Source organism: Lissotriton helveticus, chromosome 11 (genome assembly GCF_964261635.1).
Source record: "Lissotriton helveticus chromosome 11, aLisHel1.1, whole genome shotgun sequence".
Classification (NCBI taxonomy): domain Eukaryota; kingdom Metazoa; phylum Chordata; class Amphibia; order Caudata; family Salamandridae; genus Lissotriton; species Lissotriton helveticus.
Window position 1 is genome coordinate 732,108,080 of NC_136072.1, and position 23,621 is coordinate 732,131,700.

Here is a 23,621-nt window from a genome sequence, read left to right on the forward strand (position 1 = left end):
GCTTTATTTAAAAACAAACAACATGACTGTCAGCGGTCTGTAAAGAGAGAGGACTAAGTGTCTGAAAAGCAATGGATATCACTATATCCAGGAAATGAATCCCATCAGCCCACCCATATGGCGGAGCATCATCATCTGGGACTTCTCTGGATATTCGTATGGATAGGGAGATACACTTGTTGGAATAATGTGTTAATCTGCACTTCACCGAGATCACCAGCGATGGATCCAACCATAGAATGAAAGGGAGGGATAGAGTGGTGTGGGATGTTTAAATTGCAGTGCGAAAATCGTGTAAACAAAAAGTGAGTAATTTAAAATTGGCTACCGTGACTGCAAGAAAAACTTTAATAGGGAGCAATCAAGGTGTCAACATTAAAAACAAAGTGTATGACAGTTTGAAAGAATAACTGTCCAAAGAAGATGGTATTGTGGTCAACATGTTTCTGCCATTTGCTAGGGAAATTCCCTTCTGGCTTTTCATGGGAGTAAGCCCCACCTCACCTGGCCACTGATCAGGGTTAGGAGGCCCCGCTCTCTCCGTCGGTACCTCTGGCCTCGTCCTAAGCCAAGGTGGGGCTTACTCCCAAGGATTATTAGGAAATAATCCAATAGATTTTGAACCGGATTAAGAGACGTAGGAGATCCTCCACGCACTACTGGATATCCGGTATCATATACTCTGGTGTAAATACTTTGGTTTGCACTGGTTTCATATTTTTGCAGTAGTGTATTACTTAGGTCCTGATGAAAGCCAGAAGGGAATTTCCCTAGCAAATGGCAGAAACATGTTGACCACGATACCATCTTCTTTGGACAGTTATTCTTTCAAACTGTCATACACTTTGTTTTTAATGTTGACACCTTGATTGCTCCCTATTAAAGTTTTTCTTCCAGTCACGGTAGCCAATTTTAAATTACTCACTTTCTGTTTACACGATTTTCGCACTGCAATTTAAACATCCCACACCACTCTATCCCTCCCTTTCATTCTATGGTTGGATCCATCGCTGGTGATCTCGGTGAAGTGGAGATTAACACATTATTCCAACAAGTGTATCTCCCTATCCATACGAATATCCAGAGAAGTCCCAGATGATGATGCTCCGCCATATGGGTGGGCTGATGGGATTCATTTCCTGGATATAGTGATATCCATTGCTTTTCAGACACTTAGTCCTCTCTCTTTACAGACCGCTGACAGTCATGTTGTTTGTTTCTACATGGTATATGGGGGTGTAGATTGTATGGCAGGTCTATAAATATTGCTTTCCCCTTGGAGAAGTGTGGCTCACTGGTTAGAGGAGGCAGACCTGGAAGCAGAGGTCAGCCTGGGACCAGGGTTCAATTCCCGGCTCAGCGGGGTCTTGAGTCCTAAAAAAATGTCCATGGACTCGACAATTCTCGCTCCGGTGCCTACTCGATTCACGGGTTCACACTCTGCGACTCTGGGCAATAGCTTGCTTAATCTCCACAACGGCCCCTCGTGGCGGGATGCCTGGCTTTCACCTTGCGGATACCCTGCCGGGGTTATCTCACAGGGGAATACCAGGACGGGTTCCCTAAGCAATCGCTTAGAAACCGCTTGGTGATTTGCACTATATAAATTCCTGTACATTTACATTTAGACCCCATCCCAACCGTTTTGTTATATGTTGCTTTATTTAATACAAAGTCCTCTTTGAAACAGTGTCTGGTATAATGCTTAAAATTGGGACATTTCTCTCAATTGTTAGTTTATCAAATGCTGATTTGAAAGTAAAGCACACACTTTTTAATACTTCCCTTACACCCATGAGCTGGAGCCCACATTCATGCTTTTTGATCCTTTCTTAGAATATAGTTTGAAAGAAGCATTGAACATGTAAGGAAGTCTTGTCTAAGCAAACCTACCTGTGTGTTATTTATATCGATCTCTTCTTAGCAGAATATGCAGTGTCTGCTTTATAGCTTCCATTTTTATAACATACTTTTATTGATTTTTACATTAATACAAATGTTATAGCCATCAATTTGCATCATGAACGTTGCATACATTCATGCAAGAAAAGAAATTGAAAGTACCACCCACCACCCCTCCCCTGACTCGAACTAACATTTTCATACATATCTAGTGGTCATCCCACAAGTGGAATCAGTGATATACAATGGCACATATATATCCCATACATGAGCAGTAAACAGAAAGGTAAACTGTCCCACACTTTATCCTATTGTTGCCCTATGTCGAAACCTGCAGCCTATAGCTATGCGTTCCACTTCTACGATTGTAGTTCCTTGGCCGTAAACTCCTCCATCATTGCATTCCATTCTTGCGAGATGGGTATCTTTCGCATCCTTTTTTGTTCCTCTCGTTTAAGCTCGGCCCCCTCCACCCTTCCCCATCTAATCATCTCATTGTACCAATCTAACATGCTTTAGAGCTTCCATAAGAACCAGCATGACTCAGACATTGTAGTTTCCCTCTGTTTTACATATGTGATAGCTTCCCACATGACAGGAGAGTACTTTGGAGAGGACATAATGTCTCTCATTGACTAACTACTGTCAATAAGATTGCTGAATGGGTTGAATGGTGGATGCAAGGATTGTATGAGACCAGAATCAAGGGTTCTAGTCTACTTGGTTAGGTGTTAAAATATAATTTATAGAAATATTGTATTTCATAAATATTTTGTCCATATACAAAAATATCGTCCGATTGGGTGAAGATTTTCTATGATTCCTGCCATTGGTTGATATTTATGTGAATTATATTTAGAACATAGTATTTACATCAGATGGTATTCTGACAACGATATTCTGGTATCTCAGCATGCCTAACGCTCTTTTTCCATCTGAATTTGATAAAATGCCTACATTTTAGTAGAAGGTGAATGTTCAGTTCATGGGGTGGGCTCTATCACTAATGGACCTTTATCACGTCCGGTTTAGTGAATGTGTGTTCTTATTTTTTAAGGTGGAGGCTGAAGCAGTGAATCGAGCCATCACAGTTGCCAATCAAACAAACTGCCCTCTCTACATCACCAAGGTGATGAGCAAGAGCGCAGCTGATGTTATCGCTCAGGCCAGGAAAAAGGGTAAGTTCATCCCCCTCTTTACTGCACACATGGACTTAAATAGACTTGATTAATGCAAATGCTGTTCCCTGACCCCACTCAATTCACTACAGTGTTACATTACCTGGGGGTCTGCCTTCAGTATTATATGTAGCCCCTCTTTACTAGGTGGCTTGATGTACGAGCTAGTAATTTTGCCCCAGGGAAAATAACATCCTGCACCTTGCCTTAACCTGGGACAAAATTAGTACCCCATTTTCATTTTGAGGTCTCACTGAGGTACACTTCAAAGCACAAAAATAGTCTGCCCCCTGTAATTAATCTGGCGGCTCGACTAGAGTCCTATATTTACAAAATGCAGGGATGAGCTCAATGAAACCAGAAACCAGACCACATAGTTACAGTCACAACATGTTAGAAAAATATAAAAATTGTTTTATTTATTTTCTTCAATTTAGATATATCATTTCAGTTCAGGAAAGTAAATACCAACAAGTAATATTACACAAAGAATAATTTGATAGACACCCCACACAAGCCTACATTACTTCAGTCAAACTACACAGCTAACACACTCATTCTGCAACATAGCAAATTTCATACTCTGTCATACCCATACATTCTTCACTTGTTCCAAACTCATCATACTTCAAGGGTCAGATGTAGCACATATACTCTGTCCTGGAGAATCCCCCGACACAGGATCGGAGACAAGATGGCAGAATAACAGGACAAACTACAAAACGCCAACGCACCTTTTGATGCGATGCCAGGTCTAGGGCCACACCTTCATCAGGGCAGTCAGAGTAGGGAAGGGGGGATGGGGACACAGCATAAAATCTGCAATAATTAACAAGCATTTGCAATGCAATAGGTCTCGCATTTGCAAGAGTTTAAACTTTTGGCATTGTAAATGACAATGCCTTTTATTTATCTGTTTTGATAATTAACACATAAATAAAAGGCATTGTCATTTACAATGCCAATATCTCAAACTCTTGAAAATGCGAGACCTATTTCATTTCAAAGAAGCGGCCACCATTGTCCTGGGCTGCTTAGAAAGTGAAAGAGTGCATGGCCTGCTGAATGGTGCAGGAAAGCATGTCAAGTTGTGCCTGCAGTGGGAGAAACTCATTAAAGAAAATAGTGCTTACAGACTAAAGACATACCGTGTAACAACCAAAGTAAAGGGCCAGTCAATGCCAGTGCCTGTGCACAGGAATGGCGCATGCTGTCCCTTCCAGCAGGTCATTTTTGGCTTACTGTACCACTACAAACCAAGCACATTGCATCAGTCGTGGTTCAGGGAAAGGGTAGCCCCGCCCGCGCAGCTTAATACACTTCCCCTCAGTACATGCACTCAAGCAGTGACAGACATGTTCCTGACTTGTTGAGCTCATCAGTTAGGCGCGGCTTAACTCCTAGCCATGGCTTTAGGTAAGCCGGATCTAAAAAGCAGGTTCTGAAACGGGTCCCTATCGGGCTCTCCATTTTTGCACTCACCCTTGGTGGAAAAAGAAATCACAGCTTTGCAGCAGTACCACCCTTCACTGCCTTTGATGTAACTTCAAGGAGACTGGTTATAGTTCTTTCACAGTCTCATCATTTTAGAACTGAAGCATTGTTAATATTATATAGAACAAAGCCAAAGTTGTTGCTTAGTACTCCTTTAATGTGAACAACAATTGGCCCTCCCGTTTGTCCAAGGCTGTGAGAGTCCAGTCCGTGTTTTCACACCACCCGCTCGATTGAGACCACAGTAAGCGCAGAGAGACCCCGAGCGGGGAGACCGTTTCTTTCTTCTCCTGGCTCTTCGCCCCCTGCTCCAGCCCTTAACCTATGCTCCTAACTGCTCACAACAGCTGCGGGGGCCGCAGGGGCTAAAGCCGCATATCAAAAGCCGTGCCTGCAGTGGGGGTCTAAGCCAGACAGCAAAGGGGCTGTGTGCTGCCGTGTTTAGCGCTGTGGGGAGGTGAGAAGTAGGAGCTGTGAAGGAAGGAAGGAAGGTGTGCTGCCCTCAGTTGTTCAAGAACCTGCCCGCACACTCGACCAGCGACTGGCGACCTGCTCTGGACTGTGGGGCGCTACATATACCACGACGAGAACATTAGCACAACCTCTTTTTAATGTAACTCAGCGTTCCCTAGTTTATAAATATCCCCTGCAAACGAGGGTATACCATGAGCGACACAAGTCACAACTACTAAGAATCGTGTGTGTAGGAAAGTATCGCGTACCAAAATTATGTTTTGTGACAAGACTCATGATAGGCCGCGTATGTACTGAAGACGTTTGCATTAAGCGTTCCACCCGCCAAATTAATGCTGTCTCGTTTCATCGTCCGTAAATCCGCCACCCCACCCCGTCAACAGAGGGCGCAGCAGCAATGTATGAACCTAACATACCAGGGCTGTTGCTGGATGTGTAGTCCAGCAGCGAGGGTACTGGCTGTAAAATAATCGCAGCTCCAACACCCAATCAAACACCGAACACTGCGCTCCAAGACACATTTTATTTTGTCTCTTTTTGTTAAATAAAAGAATGACAATACAATAAGAAACAATACAAATTACGTCATTGAAGATCCGGCCGCGTAACATCAAACATTTCGGAATGTGGTGTAAAATCCAAGACACATTTTATTTTTATAGAAATGTATGCTTCAAGTGTAATGTAAATAGCTGAATCCCACTAGATTAACAGAATCGCCGAGCGCCTCCTCTCCCTCCACATGTACAGCGCTTGTTGCTTCCAACCTAGATTTATTTTGTGCTGTGTAAGCACCGACATCTACAGCTAGATCCCTAAGCAAACTTCAGACAATAATAACAAGTTAGGTATTGAAATAAACTCACTGCTGCAGCCTGGCTTTAACCGTAAGCCAGGCAACCTGTGTTGGGACGGGGGTGGAGCCGCAAAAATACAGGAAGCAGACGGGAGCCTACCCCGTGCTCCTGTGCCCGTGAAGCCAGACGGAAGATTTGCGTGTCAGCTAGTGGGGGTCCCGTGCTCGTGGAGAGCCCCGCCTGTTGCTGAGAATGACCCGCTGGCTGCCGAGGGAGAGAGGGACACGTGAAAAGAACCCGTGAGCGGGGTGTGAGGGGGGGATGTGTGAGCGCGTGTGTGTGCGAGTGTCTGTGCGTGTGTGTGTGTATGTGTGTGTGTGTGTGTGTGTGTGTGTGTGTGTGCGTGTGTAAAAAGAGCCCGATGACTGGTGGGGGGAGGGGATGTGTGCGTGTGTGTGTGTGTGTGTGTGTGTGTGCGTGTGTGCGTGTGTGCGTGTGTGTGTGTGTGTGTGCGTGTGTGTGTGTGTGCGTGTGTCTGTGTGTCTGTGTGTCTGTGTGTGTCTGTGTGTGTCTGTGTGTCTGTGTGTCTGTGTGTCTGTGTGTGTCTGTGTGTCTGTGTGCTGTATGAGCTAAGGGAGACAGGAGATGGTGAACGCGCGCGCGACCTGATCCGATTACGGCAGGTTGCGCGTGCCCATCTCTTGTCTCCCTTAGCTCGTAGTAAGCAGAACCGCCGACAATAGGGCTTGCAGTGACATTGCTTCGCGATCGTCGCAGGTGCGAGACCTAAAAACAGTTTCAATTTTACATACATGTTCTTAATATGGACAGTTTTAACACATTTTTTAATACAGGTTACTTAACGGCTTTGTCACAGTTCTGGTGAAAAACATTGAGCTCAAAAAACTGCATAGAAGGTTTCAAAAGATAAATATAATAGACAAATTTCAACAGAACAGGGATCCCAATGGACAAACGAAAGAGAAACAAGATACATACACATACATATTCAATACTCTTCCCATCTAAGGTGGAAGGAGAATGAAACAGTAGTCAGCCAGACCATCACCACTTATTTTGCACCTTAAAGGCTCAAGTGACGACCCTTCTGCTGGATCGCTGAACAGGAAAATGATTTCAATAGCGAACAGGCTGGTAGAGTGCAGCGGCCACCCTGGATATTTTGTTGCATCCATCAAACTAGTTTCCATCAACCCGGGCGGGCAACTTTGGAAGCGCTCAAATAGTGAGCGAGACTGATACTCACTTGCAAACAAAGGAAGGCAGTATCGCGGTTTCCAAACCGGAACTAAACGTCGTATATTCCAATTCTTTTCGATGGTTAACAAAGTTAGACAGCAGCGAATGCCGTGAAGTGGTATCAAGAAGATTCTAAGGACAATGACAAGAAAAAATACAAGGCCCAGGTTCAGACGTCACAGTTAACCTTCACTAGTGTACCTGAGGCATGCCAAAGTCGTAACATTCAGGCTCACTAGCATAAATCCACTTACCGAGATTAAGATAAAGTTGCGTCCAAGAACGGTCTCAGGCTTATAGGATGATGGTAAAATGTACGAGGAGCACCCAGACCACGATGGCAGAGGGGGATATCCGCTCGGGAAAATACCGGTTTCACGTTAGAGAATCCGGAGTCTGCAGAAATAATCAAGAAAAAATGAAGATGGATTCGAATCTAGCCGCGGTATGCTAGGGAGACCTGGAGCAAGGGTGGAAATGTATTAATGGAATAGTATGGACCGCAAGGTGATACAAATTCAAATCACCTAGTAGAAAAACCTGCTGAAAATCCTAAACAAACCTTGGGGAGTAAAGACAAGGTGGCGGCAGAGTTACCTGATAGGGGTCGTAGAGCTGCCGCTAGTTAAAGTTCAAGGCGGCAACATAGTTCAGTCATTCCATTCCGCTCCTGTAAAAAAATGGAGAATGGAGATCTGGTCGTAAAAAGGAAGGAGACTCGGTTAAAGGCTGGGTATGAGTGTTTTGTTAGGACACGATCCTTGAACATAAATGGGCCGTGTCAGAGATGGGGAGACGCGTTCAGGGTAACCACACCCGCCCCCTTCTGGAGCTCAACACTATTAAAAATATCTCCATAAGAGGTGATAAATTTAAATGCCATGAGGCCGTTAGAACAAGACCTGGCGGGACGAATCAGGGTGGACTGAACTAGAAAGATGACAGAGTACAGCAATCACTAAAGTCTCACTAAATCGAATAACAAATATCACGGTAACCCAAGCCCCTATCTGGTGTCCTGAAGCATCTTTTTCAAAGGGCTGTGAGACAAGGTGCATCCCCCATGAAACACGCCCGCATTAACGATACCCGGTTCGTTTAAGCTCAAGGACTGACAGCAGATGCAGTAAACGTACCTGAAAGGCCTGACAAAGGGACATACAATCACCGTATTCGGGAGTGCACAGCGAAAAGGCCGGGGGCTGACCCGGAAGTAAACGGCGGGAAAACCCACGAGGTTTAAATAATAAGCGGGGGAGGATCTGGTCCAATGGGGAGGCTGGACAGGAGGAGCTCGAGACGGATAAACAAAACAAAAAATCTGCGATGAAACATCAAAACGGGAAAAGATATATGCGGATCAGGGACCAATGAGATATCCTAGATACGGCAGGTAAAAAAAGTAAAACATAACAAAATATCCCAATATCAGACTCATAAGAAGAGAGGGTATGGACGTAGCGATTCAAAAAGCATCAGCGGGGGATGAATGCAGGGCAGAGGCATATACTGCAAAGTAGGCTGACTCATTTCGGATCGCAGAGGAGCAGAATAGATAGTCGGACCGCATTCGCTCTCAACGATTACAGACACGGGACCAAGGTGCCATCTGCTGTGATCAGGAGGATGAACAATAAGGACAGTCTTACCTCCACGTGCAGACAAGCACGGGAGATCACGGGATGGAAAATGAGAACAATAGTAAAGTATAGACGGGCCCTCTATGTGAGAAAAACCTTCACAGGATCGCATTTTCCCATGGACAATGCTCATTTAAGCCCTTGTGCATCGAATTGAGAAGAAAAATCGAAACAACTTCCCTTTTCTTTCTAAGGGAAGTACTGTCCTTCCCTGCTATTGTGCGTATCTTCTCAAGTATAGACCATTTAAGGTCCAATTCAGTATGTTTGGCATTAATCCAATGTTGAACAAGTGGAGCCCCACTTTTCAAGTTTCTGATACTAGATTTGTGTTCGCCAATCCGATGCCGGCATTCACGCCCTGTCTCATCCACATAGGGCAGCCCACAGGGGCATAGGGTGACGTACACAACATTGGACGAGCGGCAGCTGCTCATTCCGCTCAACTTGATGGTACGGTTGTCAAGCGCCAAGGTACTTCCCACCATAGCCTGTGGACATGCTTGGCATGTTCCGCAGCGGTGGTGGCCCTCAACTGGGGGGAGACCTAAGGTTCCAATCTGTCTCATGCTTCCAGGTGAAGGCAGGGCACCACGTACTAGGTGGTTGCGTAAGTTTCTATTCCTGCGGAACGCAAAGAGGGGTTTAGGTATTGTCTTTTCCTGATCTCCAATATTGAGAAGATACCAAAGGGAATTAACCACTTGTCTCAGTTTGTGATTGATGGTGGAATGTTTGGTGATACAGACCAATCGATCATGAGTCACAGGGTTACGCTCTTGGAACATACTTTCCCTATTGACGTATCTTGCGCGTTTAAATGAATCTCAAATAAGTCGAGAGGGGTATTCGCGTTGGGCCAATTTTATTTTAAGAATATCGGACTGCAGCAGGAATTCCTTGATTTCCGTGCAATTCCTCCGGAGATTGAGCAACTGGCTGAAAGACGAGGGTGGAAGCTCCTGTATTCCAGTAGGGTGTTTTTGGCCGTTGGTTTGGTATATAAGGATACCAATAATTCGCCCTCTGAGTGTTTAACCCAAACATCTAAAAATTCAACTTTAGTATCACTAAAGTTAGCAGTGAATTTAAGGTTGGGGTCGGCTGAATTTACCCATAACACAAATTCGTTCAGAGATTCACGGTCACCACTCCATACGAAGAAAATGTTGTTGATGAAGCGCGACCAAGCTCGCACGTTCTCGAAAAAAGGAGCCATTTCATTGTAGATGTTTATGTCCTCAAACTTGCCCATGTACAGCCAGGTGACACTGGGGGCACACAAGGCCCCCATGCTGACGCCTTGCACCTGATGGAAGTACTCCTTATTGAATTCAAAATAATTCTCACCCAGTACGATCCTGAGACAATTAAGAATCAAGGGAGCATTGGGGAGATCATTCTGGCTCGTCAGAATTTCCTCTAGGACCTGGATCGCCTCCTCCTGGGGGATGTTAGTGTAAAGGGATTCCAGGTCCATGGTTACCAGCAGTTCGGTTATGTAGTCAAAGGGCATCTTCTCCACTTTGGAGATGAAGTGTTTAAGAACCTGTCCGCGTATTTTGATATAGGCTCGGTGGCCGCCCCGATCGTAGATACGATAGGTCGCATCGGGGGATCCATGATATCCTTATGGAACTTAGGTAGGCCATAGATGATGGGCATTCTAGTATATGTAGGGGTAAGGTACTCTGCTTCCTTAGTGCAGATATATCCTTCCGCTACCGCTGAGTTAACCAAAGTCAAAATGCGATGTTTCAAAACTTCCTCAGGACACCTTCTTATTCGCTGGTAATGTCTGGTGGATGAGAGAAGCGCGGTCATTTTTTCAACATAGATGGAAGTGTTGAACACCACTATCCCCCCACCTTTATCGCAAGGTTTGATAGTGAGATTCTGGCTGTCGCGGAGTTCTTTCAAAGCTTCATTTTCTCCACTCAGTAGGTTGTAAGCCGGCTTAGGGACGTATTTGATCATTTTTTCGATCTGTTTTGTAACCGCCTTTTCGAAAATCCCTATCTCGGGTCCAAGGAGGTCAAGGCTAGGAGTGAAGTTGGATGGAGGTTTAAAGCCTGAGACATTGTCTGATTCCAAAAGGGCAGGACGGGTAAGGAAGAATTTTTTGAGACTAATCTTCCTAAAGAAAGAATGAAGGTCCTTGGTGAACTCGAAGCGATCAAATTGAATAGAGGGGATAAAGGAGAGGCCTCTAGATAAGAGGGTCATGGATTCAGTGGAGATATGGGCATCCGACAAATTGAACATTGGGATAGCATTCAAGTTCTCCAATACTGAGTGTGTCTTGTTTGAATATACCTCTGTGGTCGAGCCTGACCCTGACCCTGATGGAATTGCCTCACCTGGGGTGTCCGGTTTCTCGGTTGAAATTGCCCCTACGGTTCCCTAAAAACTCACTGAGGGATAACTTGATTATCCGACTTTCATATTAGCACAGATTTTCCTTTTTTCCATCCCGTTTTCAGTATGCAATTTTCACCAGTTGCTATCGGGCGAAACCTACACAGCGAACATTTTAAGTTTGGATTGTTACAGCTAAACTCAGAATACGAGATCCTCCCTGTTCTTCCATCCAACTCTTAATGAGGGCTTCACTGGATAGAGTCACAGTGACTTCCTAACATTATAGATGGAAATAGCATAAATGAACAAACCCTTTATAGAGTTTGGGTTATACAGATCCTTTTTCAGTCTGCTTGAATTTGAAGTTGGCACAATCGGCCTGATTCTGTCCATACCAAATTGGGAGCAAATACCCGCGTTGTAGTAGGCATTTTCAAGATGTTCCTTTGAGCAGGTGTTCAACATTTTAGATAAAATTTGCAGATGCTTTTTAGATAGTACTATAGAAATTTAGCAATGCAGCCAAAGTGTCAGTTTTGATTAGACGTTTTATTATGGTGTGCAATACTGCAGAATTGTTTTTTAAATATTTGTCATGAAAGTGAAAATTCAGTTTTTTACTCGTCATCAATTGTATTGCATTTGCATTGGTATTTTACTAATGAAGACCAGACCTTGCCCCCAGTTGAAGATTGATGTTGCAGTAATGCCTAATGTATAAACCTTGCCAGAACAGTAGATGATCACAAACCAATGAAAGTAGCCATTTGTCAAGAACATTTAAGTAGCTTGAATATATCTTTATCTTCCTGTTCCTGGTGCACGTTGGCCATAGTGCTGGAATGCGCAATTACTGATTTAATTTTTTTTATTCTATGTCTTGCCTGTTAATTCATATTTCTTGTCTTGCATGACTCCAGTTCCATTTTTGTCACACATTTTAATGCTAAAGAGTTGATGCCTTTCTTGGTTGGTGTTTTATTCTATGTATGCTGCACCTTTAAGCTTGTGTTGGCCTTTTATCCCTCTTTAGGTACAGTTGTGTATGGTGAGCCTATCACAGCCAGTCTGGGTACAGATGGAACTCATTACTGGAGCAAAAACTGGGCCAAGGCAGCAGCCTTTGTCACCTCTCCACCACTCAGCCCTGATCCTACCACGCCAGACTTCCTCAACTCCTTGCTGTCCTGGTGAGTAGTACAGTTGCACGTGTGCCATGTGTTGCAATATTTGATCCATTAAATCGATTCTCTCTGCCTAACACTCCCATATCTTGTTATACTCATACGGTAGCCTGGCCCTTTCTGCTCTACATATCCCCTATTTTCTCTGTGGTGGTAGGACGGCTTGCAATTTTCAGTAACAACAACGTTTTCTTTAGAGAAGGAATAATGTTCCACTATGATTGTGCCGGTAGGTGATGGGTATCTGTATATTGAGTCATCTGTTCCCAGTCCCAATTTCCTCAGAAGCGTGCCTTCAGACTGCCGCTCACTGACTGACCGTACTCATAAACCTTTTTCTTCCAACTAGCATGATATGCAATTGTTTTTTGTTGTGGTTTATTTTTGTATTTGTTCTTGCCAGTACGGATAACCCACAAGCCACCAAGCATTTTGTTTTAGTATTGTGAAATATATAAAGAACTGACATGGGTTACTGTATACAATGTAACTGTTGCACTCTGTAGTTGGACACTTAACAGTGAGTGTTCCTACATATACGTTGTAACAGTTCAGTAACAATTTTGGATCTCCAAACAGCAACAATGGAATATTCTCCGAGAAGTGTTTTGGAAACAATTTGTGGAGACTGCATCGCTTTATTAACAAGCATTTACAATGCAACGGTCTCGCCTTTGCAAAAGTTAGAGCTATTGGCATTGTAAATGACAATATTTTTATTTATGTGTTGGTTTTGAAAACAGATAAATAAATGGCATTGTCATTTACAATGCCAATAGGTTAATCTCTCGCAAATGCGAGACCTATTGCATTTGCACCCAACCACCCACCCACACACACACACACAGAGCCCCCCACACACAGAGCAACCCACTCACAGAGCCCCCCCCACACAGAGCCACACACACACACACACACACGGAGCCACACACACACACACACACACACACACACACACACACAGCCACACACACACAGCCACACACACACAGAGCCACACACACAGACACACAGACACACAGACACACAGACACACAGACACACAGACACACAGACACACAGACACACAGACACACAGACACACACACACACAGACACACACACAGACACACACACACACACACACACACACACACACACACACACACACAGACACACAGACACACACACACAGACACAGCCACACACACACACACACAGCCACACACACACACACACACAGCCACACACACACACACACACAGCCACACACACACACACACACACACACACAGCCACACACACACACACACAGCCACACACAGCCACACACAGACACTGCTCTGAGAACAAACACTCTTTATGGGGCATTTATGTCCTCGAACTGAGGTCCTTTAAATAATCCTTAGGCAGGAACAAGGGCATAAATAAAAGCAGATAATCTCTCTTGTTTTAGGACACAGCATGCGTTTTGTAAGCTTCCAAGGCTATCCACCATATTTAAATTCTTGAACTATTTGATTGTGGACTCCTACTGGGGGCAATGTACTCCAAGATCACCTTGTCCACAGCACAGGAAGAGACCCTTGAACGATATGGGTAAGGGGGCTACACCTGTGAACCAACATTATTCCTGGCATCCATTCAGGACACATATTTTTGACCTCCAATTGCATGTGGACAGAAATAGCAAGCTTACTCAAATCACTAGGGGAAAAAATTATTCTGCACCATTTGTTTTTTTCGTTCACCATTTTCAGAGATCTCCTTTGTGACGTTGACTGACAGGAATACAGGCTTCTGGGATTCCATGTCCAAATCGCAGCAGATAATAATCTGAATAGATCTTTTAAGTATGGTCTTTTCTGGAACATACATTCACACCCTAATCCACATTTTCCAGGTTGTCCAGATGGCATTCCTCCCAATTACCGCAGAAGTGTAACACTTATAGTACCAGATGCACACAAGTATTCGCAAATAATCAACCAAACAACGACCCTTCGCATTTCCAAAGCCCTATCAATGGAAGAACGCTTTGACTCTCAAACCACCCTAATGTGTTCATATATCATATTCTTAAAAAACCTGCGCAAAAACGAGGCAAAGAAACACCCTGCGAACGATGAGCTAGAAATATCAAACAAGCAGGGGAGCAAGCACAGCCTGGGGCAGGGGAGCAAGCACAGCCAGGGGGCAGGGGAGCAAGCACAGCCAGGGGGTAGGAGAGCAAGCACAGCCAGGGGGTAGGAGAGCAAGCACAGCCAGGGGTCAGGAGAGCAAGCACAGCCAGGGGTCAGGAGAGCAAGCACAGCCAGGGGTCAGGAGAGCAAGCACAGCCAGGGGTCAGGAGAGCAAGCACAGCCAGGGGTCAGGAGAGCAAGCACAGCCAGGGGTCAGGAGAGCAAGCACAGCCAGGGGTCAGGAGAGCAAGCACAGCCAGGGGGCAGGAGAACACGCACAGCCAGGGGGCAGGAGAGCACGCACAGCCAGGGGGCAGGAGAGCAAGCCCAGCCAGGGGGCAGGAGAGCAAGCGCAGCCAGGGGGCAGGAGAGCAAGCACAGCCAGGGGGCAGGAGAGCAAGCACAGCGAGGGGGCAGGAGAGCAAGCACAACGAGGGGGCAGGAAAGGGCAAAAAAAGCGAGCACTCAACGGCTGGGGCGGAGTACTCGGCAGCTTCTCTACTTGCGGCTTTGCTGCATCCTAAGGGTAGTCGCCTGCCCCCGGGAGATGGCACAGGGTGCATCCAGGGCAACGCCGACCGCGCAGGGAGGAGGAGGCGGACAGAAACTTACCAGACGGCCCAAGTCCACAGAGTGATGCGCAGAGCCCGAGGGGCCCCTCCGCCGTGCCGGCTCCTCCTTGTGGGGTGAGGTAGGCGCCAGTGGGGCCAAGGGAGTGATGACCAGGGCGATGGGTCTGCGGTCGGTCGGCACTTCCTCCTCCTCCGATGGGTTATCCTGAAATTCTGGCTTAGAAACCGCTACTCTTGAGCTAAATAGAAAATTCAATCCCTAGGCCACCCACTGCCCTCATAAACTCTGTCTGTGACCGAAACCTCTCACTTCCCCTCCAATTGGTAACACCGATATATGCTCTCTATAACCTCCTCGCTTTGGTTTTCTTACAAACTAGAGCCCACAGAGACCCCTTTTCATCCAACATTGATTTCCCTAACATGGGCCCTTTGCGCGGCTCGCCTTAGATTTTGCCACCGGAAGCCGGCGGTCTACCGATTGGCTGCTTCCATGCTTCCGTTCTCGTGACTGCGACAGGGGTACTCGATAATTGGCTGAGGCGCGAAGATGATAACCATGTAGCCTTCCAAGGGGCGCGAGGGCTTTCCGAATTGGGTCAGGTAGAAGCAGACCTGGAAAATTACCTTGTAAGAAAAGCTAGTCTTGGTGCGCAGCCAGACCTGGATAAAGGCCAATTAAACGCAGGAGCGTAAACGATATTCGGGCCGAGGGAAAGAAATGCCGGGAGGGGGCAGGTGTGCAAATGAGTCCGCTAGATAATGTTCTTGCGGCCTTCGCAGGGGGTTCCTCGTCCGCCATACTGCTCCGCCGTGGGGCGCGCAACAGTCTCTTTCAAACGCCTTCACGCTGAAAAAAAGTGTTGGGAGAGTTCAAACAAGACAAGCATTTCAAGGCGGGGGGTATTGGGCGGCGGGCAAGCGCAACATCATACTTTGAAGAAAGGAGCATTTGAAGACGGGAGGGTGCTGGGGGGGTAGCGGAAGAGCGAGAAGGCATCGGACTGTGAGGGGGTGGAAGAGATGGGAAGAAATTGCCTCGGGCAAAACTGAAACGATTTTTGTTTCAAAGTAAAAGAAAAAAGCAATACACATTTAAACAAGCATCACTCGGACCACTCCATGACACCACCATCTTTCTCCGAGGCCATGCAAAAATGCCTCCGAGAAATGCAGCCTCATTTTGGGATTCGGGGGCATGTTTTTCTTTCTCTCCTTCCAAAATTCCAGCCAATGGGAAGAGGAGAGAAAGAAAAGAGAAATGAAGTAAAAAACACACCCCCGAATCCCAAAAAGACGGGGCTTGAACGGAGTGATGCCCCTCTCCTCCAATGGCTGGCCTCCGTTTACGAAGCCAGCCAATGGAGAAGAGGGGCAGGTTCAAGCCCCCACACTGCCAACATAAGATCTCTCCCTGCGAGACTGTGCAAGCGCAGCCTACGCAGGTCTCGACCTAAAAAGCACTGCGAGTTCCCTTGTGAATTCCTTGTTTCTATTTCTCCATCATTTGATGTTAGTCTTTCATTCAAGGCAAATAATTATCTTCCGATTTTGCTTTATTTTTTAGAGACTAAAAAGGAATATTTTTGATACATCCATACTTTGGTAGCTTTAGCCAGCTGAAAGGAGTGCAGTTCTAAATTAAGGGTTGTATGTTCAGGGTCAAAGATGTTATGAGGGAATAGGGTGTATATGTTTGCAGTATTTCAGAGGAGGGGATTTTTGAATGCATACATCTCATGCTTTAGTTCCAGAGATGTGTTATAATCTTTACTCTGTAAGAAACCAGCACAGTTAAGAGAATGGCAGGACTATTAAGATACATATGCATTGGTTAACCAGAGGTCAGATTATTTCAGCCAATTGCTTGTTTCAAATTCAAACGCAGGTGTATTACTGTCATATTGGGTACATGGCTAATTGTCTTGGTCAGATTTTCCTTAGCGGGTGATGAAGGAGTTTGCGATCTGCCATTTCTTAGAGCTTAATAACAGGTTAGTCGGTGTAGAAGATTCCTGATACCAGGGAGGGAGTTGCACACTGAATGGAGAATGCTGAGATTCCAAGGCATGTTATTTTGTATGTAGAGATTACAGTATATTTTTAAGCAGCAACTACATCTGGGCTGAGTGGTCCGCGATTTCCTCTGAGTGAAGCGACGGCGTATATTGTTTAGTTCCTGCTGAGTGATGTGAAAGGCCTTGAAGGAGACTCACCTAGCTATGAGTTATGGGTGCAGGGCTCAGAACTGGCACTAAACCAGTACCTCCAATGACGATGCAGATGGCTTGCCACAATTTTGTGTATCTGTTGGAGAGTGCGAAGTAGATATTTTGGGGAGATGCGTGGTGTTTGAGTAGTCAGTGCATGTAAGCACAAAGACATTAAATACTGAAGCCAAGAAAATGGGAAGGTCTCCTTAGTAATCTTGGAAGATGGAATGAGGCCCTGATGACTTTATTATTTGGGGGTGAGGTTGAGGTCAGAGCTCATGGTTACTGATTTATAGGGCACTGTTGATGCTGTTGTAAGTAGTCTGACTAGCTGGTTATGGTTGTGATCTGAGGTAGATGTTAAAATGGGTCAGAGTAATGACAGAGCCTTATGGTATGCCAGAGATGAGGCAACTGAAAGATGAAGTGTAAGGTAGTGTCAACATAATCTGTATTCATTCTGAAAGGCAGGAGTAGAACGAGTTCAAAGTCTTTACATGAATGCCAATATCACAGAGACAACAGAGGATGATACAAGCTTGGACCAAATGAAAGACAGATGAGAGGTAAAAAGAGGGTAGTAGCCTCATTGCCTTCCACTTGTGTCTTGAGGTCAGCCTACATGGTGATCATGGCCGAGTCTGTCCCCTACGGGCATTTGAGCAGGGTTTCAGAAGGAGCTCAAATGCCTTAATATAGTGATAAAGTTGTGTGAGCAATGCTTTTTGTTTTTGCTTGTACACAAAACATCGGTTTACAATTGGTCTGTACTTGTCTGAATTGCATGGTCATGCCTAGGCCTCTTCGATAGTGCTGAGGACAATGTTCAAGGCTTCCGGAGAGGTTCTGCCTTGTAAAGAAGAGTTGAGTATAGTTTGAACTACCAAAGAGATGGAAGGAAAAGACTGAAGGTGAGCACAAGTCAACTTCTGACCCTGCTTGGCTGATGGAGGCAGCAAGCTTAGTGGAGTGTTATTCATAAGATGTAATGGAGGAGTGAAATGCATCCGAGAGGTTAGCTGAGGTATGGGTCCACATTTGCAGCTGATTGGTAGTGAAAGCTGGTCCTTTCTTTAGCTAGGTGAGATTCAATAGCTTTCTTCCACGTGTAGTTGGCATACATGTTGAAAAATTTCTGATTCTGTGTTATTGCTTCTTGTTTTTGTAACGGAACCTAGAAGAGTTCTGTTTAAAGGTGGTCAGAGTCACTGAGATGAATTATGTAGTACTTTCTGATTGATGATCAGTAGAATTCCAGTTGAAGTGCTTATATGAACTTGTATGTTAATCTGGAACACTTCTGTTTCGAGATGCAAATCTTCGTTTTACACTGATAGTTGTTTGGTATAATACTTGCTTTATTAAGAGTGGTGGCAACAATGTTGACACTTGGGCAGTTCCAGTGTCAGTCAGTCAATACTTTATTCGTTTTTTACAAAGAAAACCATAAAAGTCAAATGAACACAGTTAAAAAACAAAAGAAAAAAACTCCATCTGATAAGTCATCAATGCAATTTGGCCGTCATTGGCCCATATGTGCAGGGGTGGTAATTGGGCGCTATGGCAAAGGTCGAGGAGTCCAAAATGTGTGTGGGCATCACCATTAAAATACAATATTGATAGTAAGAATTATTTCAAATGCAATAAAAACATCCATCACAGCCCCCTAAAATACAAGGATATATACACAAATCATATAAAAACCAAATTCATGTTATCACAGTGACAAGTAAGTGTACATAAAGGCTAATCACAGCTAGACCTAATCCTTATAGCAACCTTTAAAAAGCTAAGAACATGCAGTACTGAATAGCTTGAAAGCTGTTGTAAAAAGATAAAAGCAGGTCTAACCTGCCTAAAACCTGCTTTTTTTAAGAATAGGAATAATAAAGGACTTTGTAAGTGCCTCGTAAAAACTACAAAACATTAAGCAGTGCACCATATCATGTATAGATTATCTATCGCAGCAGCAAGGTGGGAGGCACTGCCCTCTTTGTGCACAAGGTTGGGCCAAAAGATAGTGAAAGAGGTCCAATCAAAGTCTTGTCAATAGAAAGCGGTCATGAATACTTTTAAACCAACAAGATACTTTTCAGTAGATGACAGTTTTCAATAAAAGGTACCTATGCACACTACACTTCCTCAGCTCCACTTCTTCCCTGGCCACCTACTGTTTTTAGAAAGGTTTGCTTTCACCCAGGTCAGATCCCTACAGCAGGTTTCCTTTGGTCGCTCAAATATGTCTGCCCTACACATATTGATGGAACATTCTCTGACATACTCGGGCTAACATTTATTATGATAGATGCGGTTAATATGATCAAGGGAAAGACAGTCTCTTAGGATATCCTTACTATAAGGCGTTTTCCTTCTTGGTCCCAATTTTTAATCCGCAGCGATATGGGGCCAAAAGCCAACACATTAGAGAGAGAGTCCAACCCTAGTTCTTCATGCACTACAAAGGATGGGATGCTCTGCGGTAAGCAGAGCATCCGTGTCAAGAAACTATTTTCGACAAGTTGTTATGCACCCTCCTCGGTATAGCCCTAGTGGTTCAATGGCACCAGTGTTCCTAAAGGTTCATGGCAGAGATTGCTTGTTCCATTGAAATGAGGACTTGCTGTGGGCTGGCTGAGGAATGCAAGAGCTTTTCCAACCTTGATCAGCATAGTTTGCTGTAAGACTGACTTAAGGTTGCTGGGGTATTTTTTGGCCACCAAGTCTTTATTGGAGGCATGTCATTTGAGAGAAGAGGGTATCGGTTTATATGTTCCTTGGCTTGATGTTTGCAGAAGATGGGACTGAGCTTTAAGCATAGGTGCAGAGACAAGCTGATAAAGATCTTCACCTCTAGGATAGGTGGTTGTGAACTGTCAATGTAAAGAAGTGTCAGAAACAGTCAAGGAAGGAAGAATTTGAAAACTGGGTTAAGGGTGTTGGTAGATAATTTGAGTAGTTGAGACTATAGCATTGATTCACTCGGGGGAAGCAGTTGTAAGAATACTAGGAACTGATAAGTAAGTCTTCTAGATGATACCAAGTGGCCCAGCCTGTTCTGAAGAATAATATTGTGGCGATGTGGAAATAATTTGAGAAAGAGGACCACATCATCACTAAACTCACTGATGATAATTCAGTTATGAGTTTCTCAAAAATATTCCATGCATAATAGTTTTTCTTTTACTTAGATCTAGGGTTGACAAAGAGATAAAGAAAAAAGGTGGCAGATAATAGATTGGGTTTCAAAACTGTAGATTGCCGAGGTTGGGATGTTGAATAGGAGTTTTGAAAGTGACCCTATGTAGACCTTTCATCTTGGAGTGATCTCGGAGTGAAAAATATAGAACACTTGCCTCCCTGTAGATGCTCCAGCTGGTCACCTACTTAACAGTCTGCACAGTGGCCTACATTAGAATAAACCTGGCCTGATCCGTATAGAGCCCATTTTGTAGGTCTTCTCCACTGCTTTACATGTGTCCCTAACACTCGGTCTTTTACATTCTTTCTCATACGGGAGGCTGTTTTGGCCTTGCATCAGAACTTCTCTTATCCAGAGAAGGCCGTGGAATACTAGACCTACATTTAAATGCCCTCTCAGTGTCCTAGTGATTCAAATGGATAGTTTCCAATTAGTGAGTCCAGAAAAAGCTGGAGTTTGATGATGTTGAATCATAAAGCTTTTTCCATGTGCACAATTGCATGGAACGTTGCAAAATACATACATATAGTGTATGTTGGTTCCACAAACAGAATGTATGCCCTTATATGCAGTTTACCCAGCTATTTTACAAAGTGTTTTCCTAAATTAGACACTTCATTTCCACCTGTTGTGAGAAAAGTGCTCATTCTTTGGATATTCACAAGAGCTTGGAAATGCATTTGGCACACTTTTCTTGGGAAAAAACATACATGTAAATGGTTCAGACATATGTGCGTATAAATAAGTGCACCAATATGTTAATTTCTCACAGGAAGTGTGTAGGAAAATGAGGAAAAACAGATGCAGTTGAAAATTGTAAGCATCTCACAATTTACATAGTGCTATGTTTTTTACAAGAATATGTTACGGGTGTGTATATTCCCACCGGAGTATGAATAAAATGTATGTGAAATTTGAACTCTGTAATTAACTAGACTCATGAGTATGTGTACATTATGCATGTGGAAATGTACAAATGTAAGTCACTACCTCTGTGAATTGGCTGATATGTAGATGGTAGATTGTCATTACAATTAATTTTCAAAATAAATTTTAAATAATTTGTCAACTACAATACATGTACATTTATATACACACTCACACATACCTACATTTTTTTCCTGGTTCGTAGAAGGTCCACTACAGTGAGCAATACTCAACATTCCTGTTTTTATACTGTTAGATCTTTTTTAATGAACCCAGGCCAATGCAGGTTTTTGGTTCATAATCCAAACAATACACCACCTTCTTCAGGATAGTCTGTGATAATTCAAATTACGAATTGTGGATGCATTGCAGGGATTCACAAGTGCCTCGCTACAAAAATAGGTATAATGACATAGATAATGTATAGCTGTTATACTGCAACAAATATCAGCATATGTGGATCGCTATATTAAGCCTTAGCCTCTTCCTTGAGCAGTGGATGGTCAGCGATCCTCGTCATCAGATACCAATTTATATTTGGTCCGCTAAGAAGTCTCTCGCTAAACGGAAAGCATTGCCAGTACACTGGGGCTCTCATTAAGCACTAGCTGGATTTGGATGTGGGGATACCAAGAGGCTGTAATTTTAGATTTCGCCAGGTATCCCAATATCTAAATCTGGGTATTACCAGTTATAGTCCCTGGAATGTGGAATAACTGTGCGGTCCAAAGAATAACAGCTCAAAATCCCTGTTTTTCATGACTTGGGGGCTATTCTGCTGATCATTTCCACCTTCTTTGAGTAGTTAATGTCAGCGGGGATTTGTACTGGTCAATGAGTGAGGGGGAGGAGGCGAGGACATGGCAGACCGTGCTGTGACTGGAGAGAACATTGTGTGCTTCCCCAGTGGGCCTGTAGAGGGGTGCGTGGTTGCGGGGCTATGCCTCTGACTGCGCCCCCTGACCGCTGCTCTGTGGTTGTACTGGATACAGACCTGCACTTGGTAAAACTTGAACATTTAAATTGCATCCCATTGTGCTTCATGAAGAAGCACTGTTCTTTGCACACTGTGACACTGCTTTTAGAAGCTCTGTTCTGTAAAGTATGATCTTTCATAACTTCGATTGTTCCCCCATGGAAAATGCCTACATTAGGCAGTTTGGGAAACACAGCTGCATTGAACCCTGTGCCACTCTATCATGGCTCTATCATGGCTAAATTAGCACTAAAACAAAAGCGTGTGTGAACAGGGATTGATTTAGCGTTCCCTCTGGCTTGCCAGTTTAATTTTTTCATTATCTCTCAAATAGGAAGCAGTACTGTTCTTAATCTGGCTGCGCATAACGCATGGCACAAAGCTAGGCGTATTTCGTTTATTACAGCTGGACAGTTGTTTGCCCCAACAATCAGCTAACACAAGTAATGTTTCTTAAAGTCCAGCATTTAAAATGGTTGCCTGTTTGTGTATGAATCCATTTTTGTTATCTACCAGTTTTGCACCAGTCACAGTGTCTAAATTGAATGATTGCTTTGTACATAGCCATGTTCATCATTTTATCATTTTAATTTCATTGCATACTGAAAAACATTATTATTGGGTTAAGTGTTTTGATTTATGTAATCACATGTATGTACTACTAGCATCTTCTGCAAATGTGTCTGTGTAAACTTGTATAGGCATGTTTTACCTTGTACTCTTTCCCATCGATGTGTCTCAAACAGTTGATTTCTCCTCAATCTGTTTAGTTGTTAGTTTTATTTTGTTCTCACCTAAACCTTCCTTTCCTCTTAGCCTAAGTGGCTGTGAGCAAAGGTCAAATCGATCATATACTCTGTTGGTGCTTTGTCCCTATAGTTCGGCTTTAACTTAGGGTAGAATGGCTAACTTGGACACCACCTCTTTTAAGTTTGTTGCTCAGTGAAGACAAGAAGGCTGCCATTGATTCTGACCCCACCCCCCTCCCCCAATCTCCTCCTTGTATATTTGGTCGTCTGGCTCCGGCACTATTTAAGGGATCAGAAAAGTGTATTAATATAGGTCCAGATTGTTCTGTGAGTTTCTCTTTGCTGCGTTCTTTAAAGAACCCTATTTACTGATAATCATTGCATTTGTGTTTGCTCTCAGCCTTTAGGTTGTTCCTTCAAGGCGTATTGTGGAAATGGGGCACACACAACTCAAGCACCGTTTATAGTGTAACTTTGTACTGGCTTGTCTTTTTGGCTTGTAGGCAGTCTATTTCCTCCGAGGCTGACTGACC

At 44.1% G+C, this 23,621-nt stretch overlaps 1 protein-coding gene across 2 annotated transcripts in view; it reads left to right on the forward strand.

Annotated features, from left to right (window-relative positions):
- The window catches only part of DPYSL2 (dihydropyrimidinase like 2), a 422,636-nt gene that overhangs the window by 374,340 nt on the left and 24,675 nt on the right, over positions 1-23,621 (forward strand). For both annotated transcript variants that reach the window (XM_078666613.1, XM_078666614.1), the window contains exons 8-9: positions 2,960-3,080; positions 12,140-12,296. In XM_078666613.1, coding sequence (XP_078522739.1) covers positions 2,960-3,080; positions 12,140-12,296 — 278 coding nt within the window. The remainder of the gene's footprint in view (positions 1-2,959; positions 3,081-12,139; positions 12,297-23,621) is intronic.